Source organism: Lepidochelys kempii, chromosome 5 (assembly GCF_965140265.1).
Source record: "Lepidochelys kempii isolate rLepKem1 chromosome 5, rLepKem1.hap2, whole genome shotgun sequence".
In the NCBI taxonomy this organism is placed as follows: Eukaryota; Metazoa; Chordata; order Testudines; family Cheloniidae; genus Lepidochelys; species Lepidochelys kempii.
Genome location: NC_133260.1, coordinates 45,556,822 through 45,579,799, shown reverse-complemented (window position 1 = coordinate 45,579,799; position 22,978 = coordinate 45,556,822). Strand labels below are relative to the sequence as shown.

The 22,978-nt window shown below is 43.9% G+C and overlaps 1 protein-coding gene across 2 annotated transcripts in view; it reads right to left on the bottom strand.

The window, feature by feature from the left end:
• ARSB (arylsulfatase B) overlaps nucleotides 1–19,716 on the bottom strand; it is a 100,227-nt gene extending 80,511 nt beyond the window's left edge. Inside the window, exons 1-4 of one of the 2 annotated variants that reach the window (XM_073344132.1) lie at nucleotides 19,402–19,716; nucleotides 14,038–14,224; nucleotides 11,576–11,766; nucleotides 7,956–8,115 (exon numbers count right to left, since the gene is read on the bottom strand). In XM_073344132.1, coding sequence (XP_073200233.1) covers nucleotides 7,956–8,115; nucleotides 11,576–11,766; nucleotides 14,038–14,224; nucleotides 19,402–19,674 — 811 coding nt within the window. In that variant the 5' untranslated portion in view covers nucleotides 19,675–19,716. Of the gene's footprint in view, nucleotides 1–7,955; nucleotides 8,164–11,575; nucleotides 11,767–14,037; nucleotides 14,225–19,401 lie in introns of both variants that reach the window. The other variant, XM_073344131.1, reaches the window with a different exon arrangement.
• Between the last annotated feature and the right edge of the window lie 3,262 nt (nucleotides 19,717–22,978).

Genomic DNA, 22,978 nt, shown 5'->3' with positions numbered 1-22,978 from the left:
ATGATTTTAAAGGAAGGTCCCCTTCAAAGGTATTGAAAGTTAGACTCCCTGGCACTTTTCAAAAGGGAGTAACCCCAATGTCCTGTTCTTTTCAGCTACATATATTTAATGCCCAAGGCTGTCAAAGAGTTATTGCTGCATACATAATAATGTCTGCTTTGTTTGTACACAGTCGTTTCACTGACACTACCCATTTCATTAAGGAAGCAGAGTATGTATGATGCTCTGTAAAACCAAGTTTACTGCATGATATATCAGCATAATTTTCTAACCACTTGGTAGTTCTTGATATCATTGTACTTCTGATATTTTAATCATTTAATAATTAATAGTTAGCTCATTTGTTTCTGGTTTCAGATTAACAAAGCAATGGTGGAAATGCTTGCATTATAAAATAATGTTGGGTAACACTGTAGTTCCCTGGCTTACTCTTGCCTATTTACTTGTGCAAAAAGTTCATCTGTACCAAAAAAAAAAAAAAAAAAAAAGCAGAAGTGTGGACTTACGTGATGCACTTATGGAGACAGACTGTATTAATGGTCAGATTACTTCATTTCTGGCCTGAGGTTTCCATTAGACCTCTTTAAAGAGGATTTGGAGTCCCTATATAAATTTTACAAGGCCCTTTTAAAATGTGCAGTAGTTCCATTTGCCAACTGGCATGTTTTCAAGGGAATTCTGGTTAGGCCGTATCATGCAGAAAGAGGAAGAAACAGAAAGAATTTTTATTGAACTCTCTACTATTCTCTTTGGGAGTGAAGATCAAATCAACTTCTGAAATAATTCAGTGAGACTCCAGTGAAAGTGTTCTTTATATTAGAGTCCATAATTAAAGGAGTCAACAACTGTACATTTGTAGCAGTAACACCGATCAGCATAGCTAGCAACAGCAAATCAGTAGGGAACAGTATCAATACCGAATTTTGTGCTGGGATTTGTAGCAATGAGGGGCAGATATCCAAATGTGGGCTTTACTATATTTACATAATTACAGCCAGTGAACTTACCTCCTTGAAGAAGGGACTTCAGGAATTTCCAGTTTAAATGGGAAGTATGGACAAAATTGATGTTCATCAGGGCTGTAGTCACCATTTTAAGACTCCTTACTCCCTCACCAATTTGAGTGCCCCAGGTTATCACCTTTACATTACAACTATGGCAAGACAGGCCCAATTTACACAATAATTGCTATTATATTCTCTGTCCCAAGCGCTACTTAAATTCTTCAGGTCGTGAGGAACCCAGAGCAGATTAGCCAGGGTCAGAGAAAACTGGGAGGCAAGTTAGTAAAATCAGTCTCTGCAGCACGGGAAGAGGCATCTTGGATGGAATTCCCAGTGCTATGGTGGATCTGTCCCTTGCCCTGGACTGGGGGTGGGGAGTAAGGGGGGGAAAGGGTCTATGGTTTAAGCTCCTAGACCAGGGGTGGGCAAACTTTTTGGCCTGAGGGCCACATCGGGGTGTGAAACTGTATGGAGGGCCAGGCAGGGAAGGCTGTGCCCCCTAAACAGCCTGGCCCCACCCCCCTATTTGCCCCCTCAGAATCCTGACCCATCCACCCCACCCTCCAAAGACTACCCCCTGACCCCGATTCACACCCCTGCCCCTTGACTCCTGCCTCCTATCCAACCCCCCTCCCCATCCCCAGACTGCCCTGACCCCTATCCACACCCCCACCCCGACTCCCATGCCCTATCCAACCATCCCATTCCCCATCCCCTGCCCAAACCTCTGCCCCATCCAACCTCTCCCTGTTCCCTGACTGCCCCTTGGGACTCCCTACCCCTTATCCAATCCTGCCCCCCACTACCGCTCCCTTACCATACCACTCAGAGCAGCATGAGCTTGCAGCCCCTCTGCCTGGACGGAGCCACCCATGCGGCAAGCGGAGGCTGCAGGGGAGGGGAACAGCAGAGGAGGGAGTGGGTGCTGGCCTCCCTGGCCAGGAGCTCAAGGGCTGGGCAGGACGGTCCTGCGGGCCGCCGTAGTTTGCCCACCTCTACCCTAGTCCATCAGTAAGGAGGATAATAAGATGTACTCCCCTGAGAAGTCAGGTCTTTGGGGGCTGAAGAGAAGGTGTAAATTCAGAAGATAAGCAAAGTGAGAAAGATCAGGAAGGAAAGGGATCTCTTCTTACTGGGAGGTAAGCTGCACCATGTGAAAGATTGAGCAGGCTGGGACTTGTAAGGGAGAGCATGCCTTACATTGGAGAAAGCATTAAGGGGGAGTTGGGATGAGAACTGAGATTTTGGGTACAGTAGGAGTTTAATCTCCATAATTAAACTTAAGTCAGCTCCACCCTGTTTGTGGGGCTCATCCCCTCCTTAATTCTGGGTTTCCATTTCCCCCATTAAACATCTACCTTTACTGATGTTATAGCTGCAAATAGGTATTTACACTCCCAATTATGGGGAGCACCTTTGGGAGACTGAAGCTGTGTAAATAACCTGCAAGGATACAACAGCACAAAGTCCCCATATGACACCAAGCTGCATGACTTTGCGCTTCTCTTTTCAAATATTTTCTTATGGTCTTTTCAAAGACCTAACTTAAAAGGTTTTAAGTGTTTTACAAAGAAGCTGAATAGGTTTAATAGTTTCAACATGTGTTTTTTGGAAGCTGTGCCTTTAATGCATGCAATGGTTTATTGTAGAGAATAGCTGTGTGAAGTGAAGTAGGAAGACTTGGAAAAAAATGAATAACTGTCCTATGATTTGCCTGATCTAGGCTCAATTTCCTTGGGTTTCAATCATGAAGTTCCATTTCTGGCAGTTTAAATTGTCAATACAGTTCAAGTCCCATTGGATAAGACTGTTACTTAGAATTCTCCTGACAGCCCGACACTTGTCTAAACGTATCTGTAGTTGATTTAGATAGCTGTCATTAAAAGTATACTGCAACAGTATGAAAAATTAGATTTTATAAAGCATAAGCTAACTGACTGACAACTTAGTTTAAGTGTAACTATGATGTTTCCACCTCAGATGTCTTTAGTTTTAGTCCATAATCCACTGAAAGAATTATACTGAAAATAGCTGTACTGGGGTCAAGAGTGGAGGCTGCAATTTTACCATATGCAGTAAGTATTATATCAGATTCCATACAGCTTTGCTTATACAAAGTTCCAAATATGAATATATCTTATAATGGGGGGTTCCTCCCAGAACAAATATGTTTACATAGTACAGGTATCAGAATATGTATACAAACCCACTGAGTAGGCAGGTTTTGGCCTCAAAGCTGTGCACCAAAGCTGTTAAATTCAAAATATTTAAATGAATACAAAGTGAGATGTTCAGGAATTCCTGCCCTACCCTCAAGCAAACCCTATTAAGTAAAACCTGGGTATAGTAGAGGTTGGAAGCTTTGAAGGGCTATTCCCACTCCCAAATCAGACAAAGTGGGAGGGGGAAAGACATTTTGAAGGATGCAGGATATTGCATTATTCCCCTGAATCCTGTGAAGGCTTCTAGATTTCAGCTAAATTCAGTTCCACTCAGTGCAGAAGTATATTTATTTTTAATATTACAGTAGTAGCCTAGAAGTTTTAACCAAGATTGGGTCCCCAGTGTGCTAAACATACAGTAGGAAACAGTTCTTGCCCTGAAGAGCTTTCAGTCTAAATCTGATAGATTAAAAATCCATCAGAAGTATCAAAGCTGGTTTTATTAGTGGAAATTTGCTTCAGGAGGCTCAGGGCCCAAAGTAATATTACCGTCAAGCCAAAGAGTATACACAAACACACAGATGTTTTGCCTCAACCAATTTTTGATAGGATACTAGTGGTGACACCTTGGTCACTGAGTTTGCTGCAGCATTGGGAAGAGTGCAGGCTTAATTGAAGCCAATTTTACACTCTGTTGGGGGGACTATGAGCACCTGGTGCAAATCACAGGGCTAATGGATGTAATTGGGAGGACCAGAAAGCAAGAGGGAGCTCAGAAGGAAGCTCAGAGGCTGAGCCTGTGCAGTGGAGTAAACACTGTGGGGAAGTCCCCCACCCGCCCTTGCTGTAAACCTCCAGTGCACTGTATTACTTTGTAAGAAGAGAATAAATATACACCTTGAGAAAAGATAACAGCTCAGTGTGGGTTTGTGACCAGGACGCCACACAAACTGGCCAGGTAGTTGAGTACACTGGGTAGTGACAGAGACCCCTCCTGACATGTGGGGGCTTGTCTGCGAGCTGTAGCTCTCTCAGCTGAGAGTAGCATGACCACCTTTCCTGAATTGGGTAGTTCCAAAATACAGAGTTCAAGGCCTGGTCCCAGGCTGAATGACTCCAGGACAGCATTTGTCCCAGATTCCCTGCAGTGCCACTCTACGCCTGCCCAAGGCTCAGTGGTGGCACCAGCTGGGGCTGGGGAGGGGGGCGGAGGCAGATTTTATTCCCCACGCACAAGGCTATGCCCCATGCTCCTCCTCAGACGCTGCTGCTTGGCCAGGCCAGAAGCCAGGCAATAGTAAGAGCCACCCAAGAAGTCCGGGTGGCTGTGGGGAGTCCCAGACCCTCCACCTGCCCTGGGTGGTGAGCTGGGGTGCACAAGAGTAGCCCCTGGCCCATGTTCCTACCCTTGAAGGAATTCTTACAGCAGCTTCTGGCCTGGTCAGGGAGTGGGGCCCCAGGGAACAGGGCTCCTACAGGTGTCCCACTTTTGTCTTTTGAAAAGGTGGTTGCTTTAGCCGAGAGGAAGAAACTGGAGGGAGACCTGCATGAGGGCAGGAGATCCAGGCACAACAAACGAGATGCTGCACTAGCTGGTGGAACAAAAGGAGATAGAGACCTAGCAGGTGGAGAGGCAAGCACTTCTGCATTGGCATGTGAAATTAGGGTGACCACTTTTTCAAAAGACAAAAGGCGGGACACATGCAGGAGTCTTGCCCCTGCTCAAGGGCCAGGCCAGAAGCTGGAGCTGAGCCATTGTAAGAATCACCCAGGGAGTCTAGGCTGCTGTGGGGACCATCTACCTACCCTGGGCAGAGGGCCAGGGTGTCTGAGAGCAGCCCACAGCCTATGTCCTCACACCCCCAGGGCATGCCACCCAGAGCAGGTGGAGGGTCTGGGGTGCTCTTACTACTGCCCAGCTCCAGCTTCTGGCCTGGCCAAGGTGCAGGGCCTCAGGAGGGAAAAGAAGGAGTAGGGGGCTGGGCCAGCTAAGGCCCACCTCTCACTCCCCCACCCCTGGAAGAGGTTGACATCACCCCGAGCCTCGGGCAGCGCTACAGGGAATCTGGGACAAATACTGTCCCAGAGCCATTCAGCCCAGATTGGAACCTGAATTCTGCATTTCAGGACTGTCCCACCCAATCCAGGAGGGGCAGTCATCCTAGGTGGAAGAGCAATGAACATTACAGGAGTTTATCAAGGAGCAGGCCCAGGTACAGCAATGTCTCCTGCAGGGGCTGGTGAGTTCCACTGAGGGGGACTGGAAATCGAATGGTGGGCCTGGGGCTATGTAAAATGGCTCTGGGGGATGGCCCCAATGCCTTTTTACTCTCCTTTGAGCAGGTGGCTACTAACACTGGATGGGACAAGGGTGCATGGGCGCTCCAGCTAGCCTCCTATCTGGCCATTGAGGTTCAGGAGACCTATATTGCCCTGAGCTAGTACCAGGCCAAAGATTATAATACAGTGAAGGCCACTATTTTAGACAGGGTGGGCCGGTCACTGGAGAAATACTACCAAACATTCAGGGCAGACAGTTGGAATGGCAGGATATGTCCCAGGACCTTTGGATAGAAGTTGTTGGACTGGGCCACTCAGTGGTTGCAACTGGATAGACAGGACATTGAGACCCTAATGGACTCCACTATTCTGGAACAGTTTACACAGAGCCTCCCCAAGACAAGGGTCTGATTCAGAGGCACCAGACAGACTTGCTAGAGGCAGCAATAATATTAACAGAGGAGTATGTGGAGGTGGATTTTCCATGGAAAGAGCTCTGTACCCAGTGACCAAAGATGGGGGAAAATAAGGTTGAAGAACCTCATGCAGTGAAGCCTGGGAAGGGAGTTCAAGGGATGAATAAGACGGCCTCAGTCACCCACACAGTAGTTTTCTTCCATTGCAGGGCAAAGGCACATAAAGAGAGACTTTGCCTGCAGAATCGCAGAGTTCTATCGGTGGACAGGTGTGAAAGGGGAACCTGGGATAAGGATGATTCCTGTCACAGCAGGCCAAAGAATGACAAAGGGTGTTGTGGATTCAGCAACAGCATGTTCCCTTGTACAGAGCATCCTGGTTAGGCCACAGTGGGGACAGGAGGGGGTGACAATAACTATTTAATCTATACATGGTTCGGAAAGAGCACTTATCCTGTGGTAGTTGCCAACTAAAACTTCCCTTCTACTTCCCAGGGGACAACAAGTAGGGACAGTGAAGTCACTGCCTTACTCAGTAATGATAGGAACTGACTGGACCCCATTCCTCTTATGTCAAAAGGGTAGACAATGGGGGAAGGGACCCCAACTGGTAGGTCTGCGTAAAAAGCCCATGAGTTTAGACCCTCCAGGTCCAGTGTGTGATAACCCTAGACATATGGTAACCATTTCAGAAAGGATGAGACATACTGGAGGACTTGGGGGAGGAGGAGAAAAAAAAAGCAAGAAGGGGCAGTGAATCAGGGAGTGCTAGTTTAGGGACACTTAAGGGGGAAGAGGCTTGACTGACTTCTAGGAGGAGCAAGCCCTAGGCAAGGCACAGGATGGAGACCAAGCCAGAAAGAGAGAGGGGGGAAAAAAAGAAAAAAAAAAAAAGAGTCCTGATAAAGAAATCAGGGTGGGTGAACCTACCCTGACAGTCCCAAGCCAGAGGCAAAATATGTCAAGGGAAGAGGGAGATCCTGAGATGGTGGATCTACAGAGACAATTAGTGTGAGTAGATATAAGCCAGTAAACTGGAGGAAAGATCCATGGGATGTGATTGGCCTGATGACCAACTGGTGGAGATAGAGCTGCGGGGAAAACCTCCACCCTCAAAGTGGACCTTCTGTGGGTGGAAGGCAGATCACCACTGGTGGTCCATAGAAGCCCAGCCTCATAAAGAGGGTAGGGCACAGGCAGCAAAGGAGGCCTCTGCCACAGGTGAAGTGTGACAGGGGACTTAATAGCACCCTGGTCACTGAGTTTGCTGCAGCACTAGGGAAAGTACAGGCTTAACTGAAGCCAGTTATACACTGTGGGGACTATGAGCACCTGCATGGTAATTACTGGGCTAATGATGTAATTGGAAGGATATAAGTGGAAGGAACAGGAAGCAAAGGGGATACTAAGAAGGAAGTTCAGCAGCTGAACCTGGGCTGAGGAGTGAGGGCTGCAGGGAAGCCTCCCCTTGCTCTAATCCTGCATTACCCTGTGTTACTTTGTAAGAAAAGAATAAATATGTACCTTGGTGAAAGATAACAGCTTGGTGTGTGTTTCTGACCATGAGGCCACACAAATTGTCCAGGCAGTTGTGTCACAGGGCATCTGTCGCTACCCAGTGTGCTCAAGTCCCTGCTGGATGTTTGTATCACACACCAAAAAGGGAGAGTTTGAATATTGCCTAGAATAATGGGTACCAGAAATCAGGACTGAGATGAATTGGTAGAGCTGTGTGAATAAAGGCTCAATCTTGAGAGCTACTGTAATCTCAAAAGCAAGTGAAGTTAAAGGAAATTGAAGTCCCCCAGAACCTCACACAAGGCTCTCAGTAAGTTTGTACAGTGCCTTTCATTGCATATGGTTCTTGACAATTAATCCTTTGTTTTCAGAAACACTCCCTCAAAACTGTTTATGTTTAAAGAGGGAAAAACAGATTTATCCTCCTTTAGGAAAAATTTTTTATTTTTATAGCTCCTGTGCATTTAAAATCTATTCTGAAATGGATTACTTCATGGTTAGATTGGTCTCTCTTCAGCTTACTGGACATTACATTCAATGAGTCACCAGAAGAATACTTGACTAAACAGTCTTACCAGTAGAGAAGATGAGAACTGTGTTGTCCCAAAGCCCATATCTCTTCAGGGCTGCAGTGACATTTCCTACAGCTTCATCCATAATGGATACCATTCCTGCATAATGACGTCTCTTCTCATCTTTGATGAAAGCATATGGTTTCACGTATTCCCCAGGGACCTGAAGGGGTTCATGGACAGATTGGAGAGCAAGATAGAGAAAGAGAGGCTGGGGGGGGAGCAGTATGCAAGCCAGATGAGAGAGTACCCAAGCATTAAATGGAAAAAAAAAAAAAAGAAAAAAGTCACATGAACATACAGCAGTTGTCTGGTTTTCCTCCTGATTTCTCTAAGCATAAGATATACACAATTCTGGGAAAGATTCTTATGAAAGGCACTGAAATATTAATGAATATTTTCATTTTAATGGTAGCAAAGCCAGTTGATTTTATGATCTTCCTGCCACTCAACTTGGCTTCCTATCCTTTTTCTAAAAGGAAGACCAAATTACACACAGTACTGTTTCTCCTACTACAGCAAAGTCTCACAAATCTGTAAGTCAAATAGCAAGTTGTAAACAGGATTTGGGTAGAAAGTCTGAATCCCAGATTCATTATACAAAATAAAGTCATATTTCATGTGCAAAACATCTTGGTTAGGGGTAGTGTCATTGGTTATGAAAATCTCCATTGCATTTTCTTTTTACATCCCTGTTACAGAGCTTATGAGGAGCCCAATTCACCATGGAAAGTGGGGCTTTTAGGTTTTTTATTTTTAAACCAATGACAGATCATTTCATTTCACTAAGCGTCTTCTTGCAATTGGTTCTGTTAGTCCTGCTCTGGTATGGAGCACTCTGTCCTCAGACTAGCTCCCCTAGAATACCATTCTCAGATCCTGACTCAGAGCTTTCCATAGAAGGCTGCTTTCTCCCGGTGGTTTCTCTATGCCAGTATAGGACCCTGGGTCCCTAGGCTGGCTCCCCTGTGGTACCAAGCCTCCCATAAAACCTGGCTCAGAACCTTCCCACTTACTGTGATTCTAACCCCCAGAATGATCTTGCTCAGTGTAATGGATACCTGGACCTTATAGAAGAACTATCACCCGATGCTTCTTAGTCCCACCCTCTCAGGCTGGGAAGCAGCTAATTAATAGTGCACAGCTGCTGCAGCCCCATCTCCCTTTAAAGGGCAGATTCACCTTGTGACTCCATCCAGTCCCAATCACCCCTTCCAGGATCTTCATCCAATCTGTTTCTCGCCCCACATTTCCTATGCCACCTGACTCCCAGAGCTCCTCATCCAAGCTCAATGTTCTGTCTCCCCGCCTCATCCTTGTCCCAGTCTCTTTGCCCAACCAGTCCCAGTTCTCCCTTTGCTCTCTGGCTCCTTTTCATATCTACCTCCCTGCCTCCAGTTCCACCCCACTGGTTCCCAGTCTCATCACATCTCAGTCCCCCCATCCCACCTGGTTCCTCCTCTACCTCCCTAGCTCCAGTCTGCTCACCTAGACCATCCTAGTCCATTCACCCTGCCAGCCTTCAGTTCCAATCTACTCCCCAGCTCTTGTTCCCTCCTCCGCATTTGAATGAGGCAGTTTTCTCCTCCATGCTGCCTGGGCCCAAACAGGCAGGGACAAGGTCCGGAGGGGTATCATTGATAAACACAGGAAAGACAGGCTACCTGTTCTTAGTTCTGGTGCCATTGCAGGGAACATCCTGCTCAACCCAGGCTTGAGCATGCCTAGTGCAGTCAGACAAGCTCCAGCAAGTCTCTACTGAGCATGTGTAAACTGAGATTTTTCAAAGGTTTATAAATTGGCCAAAATTTGTGTGGATTTTCACAAAGATGACAAAGGCACTTCCCAGACAAAGTCCACCCCTTCTGCCAAATTTCAAGCATTGGGCCACTAGAACTCCTCAAAAGAAAAAGTCAGATTTTTTTTAAAATTGGTTTATTTTTTTTTATTTTTTTTTTAGTACTAACAAAACATTTTCCCCCTAGACTCATTCTGAAAACAGCTGAACCACTTTGGCTGAAGTTTTGCCAAAAAAATTTCAGCCTTAAACACATTTCAGTTCTGAAAATTGTCATGCCTTCACTTATAAATGCACATACTAAAAGGGAAACTAAGTTAACAATGTAATATGTCAGATTGCAGTAAAACAAAATAATGCCTGTGTTACAAATAGGTCAATTAGCCCCACGTACTAGCAATTTATGTGTTCTTGTCCAAATCAAGGTAGTCTATTTGTACTATCTTGTTGTGCCTTCTAAACAAAGTTAGTTTGGGGGTGGAGGGTTAACTTAACTGCAGTGTTTAATACAAAAGTTTATTATGTCATGGTCTAAGGTCTTTATATTAGAGGAGTGAAGGAGAGATTCTGGATTTTTTCTGGGATCTTTAAATTAAAAACTTCAACTTTGCTTCTTTTTATAATACAGGTTAAGATATTTTACATTTAGCACACTGCTTCTTAATAAATTTCAGAGTAGCAGCCATGTTAGTCTGTATTTTCAAAAAGAAAAAGGAGTACTTGTGGCACCTTAGAGACTAACCAATTTATTTGAGCATAAGCTTTTGTGAGCTAGCATCCGATGAAGTGAGCTGTAGCTCACGAAAGCTTATGCTCAAATAAATTGGTTAGTCTCTAAGGTGCCACAAGTCCTCCTTTTCTGTTTTCATCTTAATAAGGAAGATGATTCTAATGAGGGAAACTTTCCTGGCTTGTGAGTTTGAACATTGTATAAAGAATGTCCCTTTTATGAAGTAAAGCTATGTTGTTAATTATTTTTCTGTGAAATGATTAAGATCTTCTTCATTCACATCCAGCCCCATCCTACACTGTGTATCTCCTGTAGAAGTCTTTTCAACTATTATGTGCACCAAGTTATACAATACAGTAGAACCTCAAAGTTACAAATACCTTGAGAATGGAAGTTGTTCATAACTCTGCACAAAAAACATTATGGTTGTTCTTTCAAAAGTTTACAACTGAACATTGACTTAATACAGTTTTGAAAACTTTACTATGTAGAAGAAAAATGCTGCTTTTAACCATCTTAATTCAAATGAAACAAGCACAGAAACAGTTGCCTTACCTCGTCATTTTTTTTTTTGTTGCAGTTTACACTTAACACAGTACTGTACTGGCCTTTTTTTTTTAAAATGGTCTCTGCTGCTGCCTGATTGCATACTTCTGGATCCAAATGAGGTTGACTGGTCAGTTCATAACTTTGGTGTTCACAACACTGAGGTTCTACTCTATAAGGGCTTTGAACATTAAAGCGTCAATGCAATACTGTCTATTTCTATTTGCTGAACTTTTTAGTTAAGTGCACTTTGATCCACTAGAAAATAGGCCCAAATCAGTAATCTCTATTTTGCAAAACCTGCACTCATAAGAGAGTAAGTCCTATTTAACTCTAGGTTTAGTGTAGATCTTTGTTCCTGTGAGAAAGCAGTACAAGGCCAGCTACGCTGATAAGACAGTGAGAGTTATCATAAATGCAGCTCTGTATCTAGATATTTATCAGCTATTGTTTACAAAGCAAGCTCAAGTCTTATAAATAAATAATTGTATGAAAATATTAAGAAACTTGTAAAGTAAGTTCTCAAAAAAGCAACTGCTGTTACTGTACCTTCTCAGTTTTATGGCTGGCTATAAGATCTACAGCTCTTTTCGTAAATACATTAGTGGAATACATGTTTCCAAATCCAACTGCAACTTCTTCTCCATCTCGAAAATCAAGAGCACAGCGTGTTGCATTCTTTGCACTGATGAATACACAACGTTCATGGGAATAATAATCTTCACTTCCCAGAAGATAACCTAGAACAGGAAAAAGATGACCAAGTGAGCAACCCAATATATAATTTCCTATATATAAACTAATACATCAGTAGAGGACTTTCAAAGGGCACAAAGGGAGTTGAGTGGCAAATTGCCCTTTGTGCCTTAGAAAAATTACACCATCAGTTTCACTTTTTTTAAAAAACAAGGCTAATCAGTCCAACATTCCTTAACATTTCTCATCTTGTATTTATTTGAAAATAAAGCACAAAATCTAATTCTATGCAACAATTATACAAACCCAGAAAATTTTTAAAAGTAGTTCAATAACTTTACATATAAATTGGCATGCATATAAATCAAAGATACTAGCATTAAAATGATGCACATGTCATGAGCCTGTAGCTAACTAAAATAACTCTTAGTTATGGTTTTGTAAACTGTATTTGTTAGTACAGAACACTTATATCTAAATAGATACTATGAATACTGGAATTATTGTACCGTTTACGTTTATAGATTGGTAACAGATAGTTCACATGGAAGGCATTCCTGTAATCTGTGAGATGATTTCTGATCTACTGCTGACACCAACTGGTGAAAGAAACAAATCCTTCTTTACAGAATAAATTATTGATCTTAAGAATCAAAAATAAGGCTCTCCTACAAATTTTGCTTCCATCAAGGGTCCAATCTTATTAAGTACTGCACAGCTTTAACTCCCATTGACTGGAAGCAATGAAATTGTCTCAAAAACCCTTTGCAATCTCATCCCTAAATCAGCCCCAACTTCACCACCCAAAAATTCTCCAGAATAATAGGGGAACGTTGCAAAGCATACCCTAAAGGCAATCAAATTTAGGCTCAGTGTGGGGGGACAGATTCAGTTTCACAATCCAGGACTTTGAGCAGAAACATTTATTCTGCTAACCCACCCCATCACAAAACAAAAAACTAAAGGTCTAGCAAAACAACTTCCAACTATACCATATTGTGTATGTTCAAAACTCCACAGATGCAGAGAATGTCAAAGAAAGAAGTGGAAGAGCTTTCTAAAGGAAAGATCAAAAATATGCTCTTGAAAACCAGAAATAAATTATGGGGTTTTTAGGTTTTGTTTTTAAAAAGAGCATTAGTGATTTGGACCACTAGCTGACAGTTTCTCTCAATGCCCAGCCTGAGACAGATGGGGCCAGATTTGCAGAAGCATTGAACATTCACAGCTCAACTGGAATCATGGTTTGAACATATAAAGAGCTAAGAACTCCAAAAAATAAATTGCCTCCCTCCCATACCGAGCACCCAAAATTATTAACAACAAAAATTGGCAAGTGTCTAATCTCTGTGCTTCAGGTCCCCACCTCACAGGTAACGGGACGTAAGGTGACGACAGGTGTTGCGAAGATAAATTCATTAATGTTCATGAAGCACTCAGATACTTCAGTGAGAGCATCACAGAAAGCCCAGGAGAAAGTAAATAGTTTTGTATTCAGTGCAGTGCTTGTATGGTGTACATTAAGGCCTGGAGTCACATATGAAATGTGGACGATAAAAAGGAAACATTTAATAACTAACCAGTAACTTAATGAGGCAGGACTCCTGTGAAAAAACAGTATGAGCTCATGCAATTAAAGACTGTATTGTAATGCACACTCATAACAGGGCCAAATTAAAGTTACACAGGTATCCTAATTCTGGCAGTGCCAAAGTTTTGAGTGCTTAACTTTGCAACTCTAAAGTTCCTTTAACAGTTTGTTTTAAATGTAATTTAATCTAGGTTCTTGCAACACCTTGACCATGGTAGTATCTGAGTTCCTAATGAATTCAAGAAATATATATTGTATTTAGAAAAATGACCGAGTCTGGTAAAATGCCTATTGCTTTTCTAGTTAAGACACTGCTATTAAAAAAAACGCAATACACAAACTACAATAAAGTTAGAAGTCTGACCTAAACCTAGACATATGAAAATTTCAGTTTAAAGCTTCCTCTAAGAGCACACTCATGCAACATGTGGAGTAACTGAGCACAATGGGACAAGTTAAATGTGGAGCTTAAAATAAACATATTTGCTTCTGTGGGTTTAAAAAAAATCAGATGATTTTCAGCAATAGGCTTTTGGATATCAACGTTTATCTATCAAGTGTAGTCTGCTAAATTAGAAAACTGTATTTTGTATCATGTGCTGAAATAACTAAAACATTGTTTTACTGGCTATATGTTAATTTTGAGTTTGTTGTTAAAAAATATTTCCCCTTTCAATATGGTTAGTAAAAGTACTTAAAAAAAAAAAGTAAATCTGGCCATTACCAAAGTAAGTATCAAATCCTCTGTGGATTGGGAGGCACTCTTTTTTGTACATGCCTAGATGCCACTTCCCTACCATGTGGGTAACATATCCTGCTTCCTTCAGCAGTTCAGGCAGGAGTTTCTCATTCAATGGGACACAGCTGGGCTGGCAAGGCCAAATTATTTGGTGTTGTAAACCTGTATGGATCTTGGAAAAATAAACCCAATGCAGGTATTAGTTACAGCATGATGGCAATGTATGCTATGAAAGCATTGTATCAATATTTAAAAATATACACATAAGAGGAGTCTGGAGTCTCACAATTCCATCTTACATAAAGCATTTGCTAGAAGACTCCAGAAGTACTTTACAGACTGCCTGCACAGGAATCAGATAAAACCCCAGCTTTCTTCCAAAGAAAGACTATACAATTTTTGTACTACTTGTTGGCTTACAATTGTACGATGGCAAGCCATCATTAGTAAAGAAAGCACATGTTTATTTAGCCAACCAAAAACTCAGTATGGTGACTGATGGGATCCCTAGGGTGCAGCCTGGGACTGTGGGACCACTGTGAATCCTGAACTCTCTCCAGCCTGGGCTGTCTCTCACAATGCCATGCTAGTGACCACAAGCAAACCCCTCCAGGCGCTGTGATCACTCAGCACAACCACATGTGGAGACCCAGCAAGATTGCATGAGTGCTCCCAGAGCCACTCGTGAATCACAAAGAGAAAGGCACCAAAGCCAAATCCCCCCCAGCACTGTACCTCAGGAATATATCATCTTGCACTGCTGAAGATGGGTAGTGCAGATTTATTAATTGGTTCACCACTTCATCAATGGAAAGTGGATATACACCAGCCTTTGCAAAACCTGAGCAGATTTTCCCCAAACTTCATACAAACTCACTGATAAAGATAAACAGTTAAACAAATTTATTGACTATAATAGGTAGATTTTAAGTGATATCAGGTGATAGGCAAAAAGTCAGAGTTAGTTATCAAAAGAAATAAAATATAAGCATGCAGTCTAAACTCTCAACCCTATTAGACTAGGCAATGACTAAGCAGTTTCTCTCACCCTACTGGATATTGCAGTCCTTAATATACAGATTTCACCCTTGAAATCTGAGTCAGTCCCCTCAGCTGGGGTCTTCAGAGCGTCCTTTTTGCTTGCAGCATAGCTGGGTGAAGGAGAAAGGCCCAGCATGTGGCCACTGCGTCTGTTTTATACTCAGTCCACGTGCTTGGAAAACACAAGTCCAGGCACGAGACGTCTCGGTGGGCATTGCCGAGGGGCTTGTCTACACTCACTTTACAGCACTACAAATTTCTTGCTCAGAGTGTGAAAAAACACACCCCTGAGCACTGCAAGTTTCAGCGCTGTAAAGTGCCAGTGTAGCCGCACTCCCAGCGCTGGTAGCTATTCCCCTCGTGGAGGTGGGTTGTTCGTTTGTTTCTTGGTTTTTTTAAGAGCTCTGAGCGTTATGCTGTGACTACACAAGCCACGTTAAAGCACTCCCTGCCAGAGTCCACACACCTCACCCTCTCCTGCACCCCAACTCTGACCCAGCCTGGAGCCCCCTCCTGCACCCAAACTCCCCCCCCGAGCTTGCACCCCTTACTCCTGCACCCCAACCCTCTGCCCCCAGCTCAGAGCCCCCTTCAACACTCCGAACCCCTAGGCCTAAGCCCAGAGCCTGCACTCCCTCCTGCACCCCAATCTCCTCTCCCAGCCTTGTGAAAGTGAGTGAGCGAGCAATGGGGAGGGGGGAATGGAGTGAGCAGGGCAGGGCCTCAGGCAAGGGGTGGGGTAGATTCTGGGTTGATCTTAAATTCAAAGAGTGATCTTGTGCGTAAAAAGATAAGAGACCACTGGACTAGATGGACCACTGCTCTAATCCCACATGGCTATGCCCATTTTTCTGTAAATCAGATGGATGATGCAAGGCTCCATAGAAGTGTTTTCACACACACACACTCCCCCCATTTAGGTGAATCTGAGTAATCAAAATGTGGCTGTATATTTGAGTCAAGCTATGAACAGGACCTTTAAGTCTGAAGAGTCAGGGAAAGAGGGAGGAAGAAGGTTTATTATGACCTCAATATAAAGTCTAGTCCTGCATTAAAGAAGACTTTCCTATTTATTTTTTAATTTGTCATGTGTCTAGGGTACAGATACAGAAGTGGATTTCTGACATTTTATAGAAGGGTAAATCAAACTATGACTTGGCTTCTACAAAGATACCTAGACAAGAGAATGTTATCACTATTTATGGCTTGGTTCTAAAGTCATTTTTGTGTTAGTCCAATTTTTATTTTATTTTTAATACCTGATGTAACAAACACCTTGATTTTAAAATTAAAGTTATTCTTGCATTTAAGATAAATGCTCTATGCCACTGTACAATGCAGAGGAATTAAAAAAAAAAATAAAAAAAAATCCCTCAAAGAGTGAGCCAGGAGCCACACAGAAGGAAGAGAACACTATGAGATAGCATCCCTCCTTTGCAAGTCTGTACAAAGTCACAAGCACTTCCAAAATATTTACATTAAGGGGTGAAAATGAAGCACAAAGCAATGTGTGGCTTGACTCCTAGTTGGGAGACAGGGGGAAGGAAAAAGAAAAGGAGTACTTGTGGCACCTTAGAGACTAACAGATTTATTTGAGCATAAGCTTTCGTGAGCTACAGCTCACTTCAGTCAGGGATCAGCCTCTCTATGCAGCATGTACCCTCATTAGGATAGCATGTCCATGTTACAAAGGAGGTTTGTGCGCATGATAGGCTGGGGCAGCCAATGGCACCACACTACCTATCCCAGTGCTTTGGAAGGTAGAGGTGAACATAAATCCAGAGTCCAGGCCAGGGATGCTAAAGAACCATGGGATCACCTTTGCTCCTCTCCAACCTGCCTTTTCTCTGTTCTTCTCCCTGCCTGCTCCACACCATCACATATTCAAATTCCCAGGTAGGACAATGTGATGGATCTGGGTGGAAGACGACTGTTGTAGTTTGGTTTTTGTTACACTAACAGTTCAGGAATAGGTCAGGGCTAGTCTTGACCTTTTTCCTTATACAGACATGATGCAACATCTTTTACCAAAATTCAGTATATAGGGTATAGTTTGAACTACTCAGTTGAAGTAAAATGTGTTGTACCATCCACATTAGAAAAAAGGTCAAAGCTAAATGGGTGTGTTCACTACCATTAGTCCATTCTTCTAACATAGCTAAGCCAACAGAGAATTAGCCAGTGTGCAGATGATTGTTTATAGGCTAGGTAACTAATGTATATTAAACACCTATAGCCCTCTCTCAAGGTGAGTTACAAAATGAAAACCAAACACACAAATTTCACCATTCTAAAAATGTCAGTAGGGATCACATCACTAAATCAAATATTTGCACTATCTTTGTGTTTCTTTTAAAGTTTCAAAGGCACTTAAGGTTTTTTTATACAGTGATGGAGCACTGTAGAAGTTAACTAGATTTGATATTTGAAAGGACAAGTAATTCTGACAAAACAGTTTTCAGTCCTAGTGTAAGAAGGTATCAGAAAATGTACTCAAGTTTATATACAATCTGAAGAGCTCAGAGCTTTTACATTACAGAATGTTTTTGCTTGGGGAATTTACAGGAAGCTACTATGGTATGGTCTTCCTGACAAGCAAGAAGTTAAGTTCTCTTGATTGGGCATCACCACCACCACTGATGATACGCAATAGGCTAGAAACACACCTGACAAGTTTAACCCATATAATGAAACACTTTTCCCTTTGAATTGTCGACACTCCCCATAATAGCAATAGCCACTTACGAGTAGATAGCAAAAGGCACTGATATGTTGCTACTAACAAGTGTCTACTATACGGGTGGGCAAAATACGGCCCGTGGGCTGGATCCGGCCCATCTAGCATTTCTGTCTGGCCTGCCATGACTAACATTTCTGGCCCTTCGCGTCTCCGAGTCCAGGCCACTAAAAGTCCCATGGTACAGCAGGGTGTTCAGGCAAGCTGCCTGCCTGCTGTGGCCCCATGCCGCTCCTGGAAGCGGCCAGCTACTGCTGGCACAAATCTGCATGCTCCTGGAGTAGGGGGCGGGGGAAGAGGGCTCCACGTTCTGCCCCCACCCCCAGCATTGTCCTCACAGCTCCCATTGGTGAGAAACTGGCCAACGGGAGCTGCTGGGGCAGCGCTTGCGGGGCAGGCAGCTCATAGAGACCTGCTGCTCCCATCCCCCCAAGGGGCGCACCGTAGAGAAGTGCCAGCAGCAGCTGGCTGCAGCCACTTCCAGGAGCAGCATGGGGCTGTGGCAGGCAGGCAGCCTGCCTGAGTCCTGCTGTATCGCTGACTGTGGTAAGCGCCTCCAGGCCAGAGCCTGCACCTTGCACCCCCTCCCACACCTCAACCCCCTGCCCCAGATCAGAACCCCCTCCTGCACCCAAATTCCCTCCCAGACCCTGTACCCCCTCCTACACCCCAATCCCCTGCCCGGAGTCTCCTCCTGCACCAAACTCCTTCCCAGAGCCCACACTCCTCACCCTCTCCTGCACCCCAACACTCTGCACCAGCCCAGAGCTCCCCCCTGCATCCAGACCCCACACCCTTGCTATTAATATAGTAGAAATATGTGGCCCATGACAACTTACTAAAATTCATGGAGTGGCCCCCCGCAAAAATTATTGCCCATCCTAGTCTACTAGAATACAATCCTGCCACCATGCAGAGGGAGACACTACAAGAACCCACTAGAGGGCTCTCCCACCCAAATGAGTCTATATGATCTGTCACTATACGCTGTCATCTTTATTAAAAGAGCCCAAATTCCTGTGAGGGTTTGTTATTTCTTCCTCTGTACTTGGCTCTAAAAATAATAATTTCCACTAATTCTGTTGGACTTAGCTAAGGTATGCAGAGAACTCGGGGTAAATTTTTCCAGGAGCCTAAATCCCATGGTCTAAAAATCATTTGGGCCTTTCAAAACCCCCATGAGGTGCCTCCCTGCATCTTTAGCTGCCTAAATACCTTTAGCAACATAGCCCTACAACCAATGGAGCTTAGGAAAGGGTCACCCTTGGTTGGGACGGGGGAAGGCACCGCCGCCGGAGAGAAGCGCCTCACACTGCCAGCCGGGGGCGGCAGCAGCACGGCCCTCGGCGAGAGCTTTGTACAGACTTGCAGCCTCCCTGCTGAGACTGGGGAGGGCTCAGAGGGGCCGGGAGAGGCCTTCCCACCCAGGTAGCGGAGGGACAAGCCAGTGCCACACGCCGCCAACTGCGGGGAACCCCCCCCCCAACTCCGGGGAGCCCCTGTCCGCCCCCGGAGCCCCGCTAGGCTTGGGGGCCGCCCAGGCGGCGCTAGGACCGGGTTTGCTGCCCTACCTGGTACCTGCCGGTGAGCAACTGGCTGCGGGACGGGGTGCACAGGGGCTGCGTGTAGTAGCGCTCCAGCCGCACCCCGCCCGCCCCCAGCGCATCCAGCTGCGGGGTGCGGATGAGGGAGTCGTGCCAGCCCACGTCGTGCCAGCCCAGGTCATCGGCCAGCACCACCACCAGGTGCGGGGCCGCCGCGCTGCCGGCCAGGCAGAGGCGCAGCCAGCACAGAAGCAGCGAGAGCCGCGCTGAGCCCAGCCCCGGACCCGGCCGCCTCAGCATGCTGCCCGCCTTCCCCGCCGCTCAACCAGGAACTGGCCGGCGGCGGCACCGCCCCCAGCACAGGACCGGCGGCTTCAGCACCCCGCCCCCTGCACAGGGCGATGGGCCTCCCAGGCCCGCCCCGAGCCGGGGAAGGAAGCGGCCCAGCGTCCACGCCTTTTACCGAGCAAAGCGCCAGCCTAATGCTTTGCCCATGCTACCGGGCCGGGCTTCGGGCCTGCCCCACGTCCCAGAGGCAGGCAGAGATCAAACCCAGAAATCAAAGCAGGCAGAGATCAAATCCAGAAAAGTTCTTTCCCCTGACAGACTCTGCCAATGCTGCCAACCTCTTCAGCACCACCCAAACTGCATAGACCCCCAAATAAGCTTTTATGGGGACACAGAAGAATTATGAGGGGATGCTGACAATGCCATCCCTCGAACTCCAGAGGGATACATCCCTGCACAAAGAGGTTAATCTTGCCACTAAAAATAAAAAATAAATACATAAAAATGTACAAACCTCTGAAGAGCGTCACAAAGCAATCCCACTGCTCACAACCAGATCCAGAACTGTTGCTCAGAAAGAGGGGGAAAACAAGAAAAGTTCTTTGACTAGGACTGTCAAAAAAACATAGCAAAGTAAAGGACTCAGCCAGTCAAAAAAACCACAGAAAATATATGCGATGTTCAGCATGAACCACTGAGAAATTTCAAATCAATTATATGAATCTGAATAAGAAACTGATACAAACAAAAAAACCCCAAACAAAAACCCAAACACTCGATAGAAACAAATACCAGACAAAACCTAGAAACAAAATTATATCAGATAAAAATTATATACAAAATCATTTTTAAACCCAATAAATATAAACAAAATCTAGGAATCCAGAATAGTAAAATCTGGACAAACTTCAAAGAAACAAAAAACAAAACAAAAAAAAAAAACACAGAAGAAATCCAGCTTGAAAAGCTAAAAGCAAACTAAAAGAACGAGGAGTATGTGTGACACCTTAGAGACTAACAAGTTTATTTGGGCATAAGCTTTCATGGGCTAAAACCCACTTCCTCAGATGCATGCAGGGAAAGCTTATGCCCAAATAAATTTGTTAGTACTTGTGGCACCTTTAGAGACTCTTTGTTCTTTTTGCTGATACACACTAACTCAGCTACCACTCTGAAACCTGTCATAAAAGCAAATTGACATTTCTCATAAAAACACTGGGAATATAGCGTACCAAACTCTATTTGGCAAACCAATTTAAACATAAAAACTGAAAGAAATCCCATAAACTCAAGCTGAAGAAATCATGTGGCCAGATAATATAATTATTTAAACACTAAAACACAGCAGTAAACAAATCCAAGGTACTTGACAATAAAATAGTGGCCTGCTTTGCAGATTTTTCAAAACATTTTGACAACATTTGGCACTTAGGTCTGAACTTTAAATGTCTACAAAAGCCAAACCAGTGGAAAAAACATAACAATTAAATGTCTATACCAGTTCACTAACAAACATATGCATACAGAGGCCTTCAAACAAGAAGGAGAAGACAGACAGGGATGTCTACCTTAATTCTCTAACCTGGAACCTCCTCTAAACACTTGAGACATAAAATGCCTGCTCTGTGCGGCTAGTCTATTACCCACACAAAATGGGGTTTAAAGAAATCTACAGTTACTAGAAACATATTGCAAGTACTTGGTTTTACAAATCAACCTGTATACCAAGGTAAAAATATTGATTAAAAAACAAAAACTACCAAAATGAATTTGAAACTTAGAGATAGAATACACATTGAACTGTACATTCCTCAGCATCATAAAAAAAAAAGCATTGGAGTACTTCCTGCTGGCTTCAGAAGAATTAGAAGAAAAGCTCTTTGGACCTTTTACACCAATAAGAAGCCAACCTATACAACTATATGACAACATAATCCAACTTCAGTACATAGGAGTAACATCTGAGGCTCAAGCATAACTACACTAACTGGAACAAAACATCAATAAAAACTCTACAGTGCTTCTGACAGGTATTTTGGGTACATGTGATTTACTAAACCCTAGCTACAGAGAAGAATTGGGTGATTGAGAAAGGGAAACAATCAACCTATGTAAAAGAACATTCAGTTTCTTGCATCAATGCAACCAAAGCAGCATACATATTCTTCACCACAGAGCACTCAACAATTAAAGAGCTAGAAGCAACTGAAAATATAATTCTGATGACAGGGAGATCAACCAGAGCACCCCTTTTCAGTTAGGCATGGCATGGCAGGTGGGTTCAGCCTCTTTTCTCTTCAGCTGGGTTACGTCAGTCCAGACAAAATTTCAACAAGGAACCCCTCTTCCAACAGCCTTATTGATTAACAATAGTCATAAACATAAGTAAGGGGCTAGGTTCCATTCAATAGGTTCTCTAGTTCTTCCCTCTAGAGCTGAGTTGAGATTTAGCCAGCTTTAATGCCTGTACAAGCTTTTCTCTCACCTGGAGCCTTTTCTTTAATTAGGCTTCAGGCTATCCTTTACTAGCAGGTGTCTCAGGCCACTTGCCTTAGGGAAATCTATCTGTCTCTTGAAACAGGAGCTCCTCTCAGCCCTTTTCTTAGAGCTGGACTTCATAATTTAAGTCAGCTGTATGGTCTTTCCCAGTTTCCTTCAGTTAAGCACCCTTTCTAATTGAGCTGTCAAGAAAGTTCAGCATGGCAGCCCCCCAGCCAGTGTCTACTCTGTTCTTCTTGTATTTTATGGTGTAGCAGATTGAAATTCTGAGTGGATACCCACCAGCTGCTGGATTTTATGATATATAGTTACTGTCCCTCTTTCCCCAGTATTTTAAAAATCATTAATATTGCTTTCTTTATGGTACCCTATTCTCCCGATGTTCTTATTAGGTATTTTAGTGTAAAATTTGTCATTTTTAGGTGCCTGGGTTTGTCATATAAAATCCCCCATCAACACTGCACTTTTTACACTCCTAGAGAATGTGATCAGCCATTTCTTTTCCTTTGTATGTCTCACACAGCCCATCTTTGTGTTTATTAATAAAGGCCAAGTTACTGTTTAAGCTAGTGTCCTGCAAGTATTTAGAGTAGAGCTATCTCACGCTCTCTCAGGTTCTTGCAGTAGGTCAGCATTTTCAATTCTAGGGCATGCTTTATGAAATCTTCCCCCCTTGTTTCTTTTGTCTTTGCTTCCTGCCACTCCTCTTAGTTCATTTTTAATCAGATTTTTAAACTACTGCTTAGAGGATCTCTGTATAAATTTTTCCATTTGTTACAGCATTTTTTGCTACTTTTGTTGGGAATCATCAAGAAAG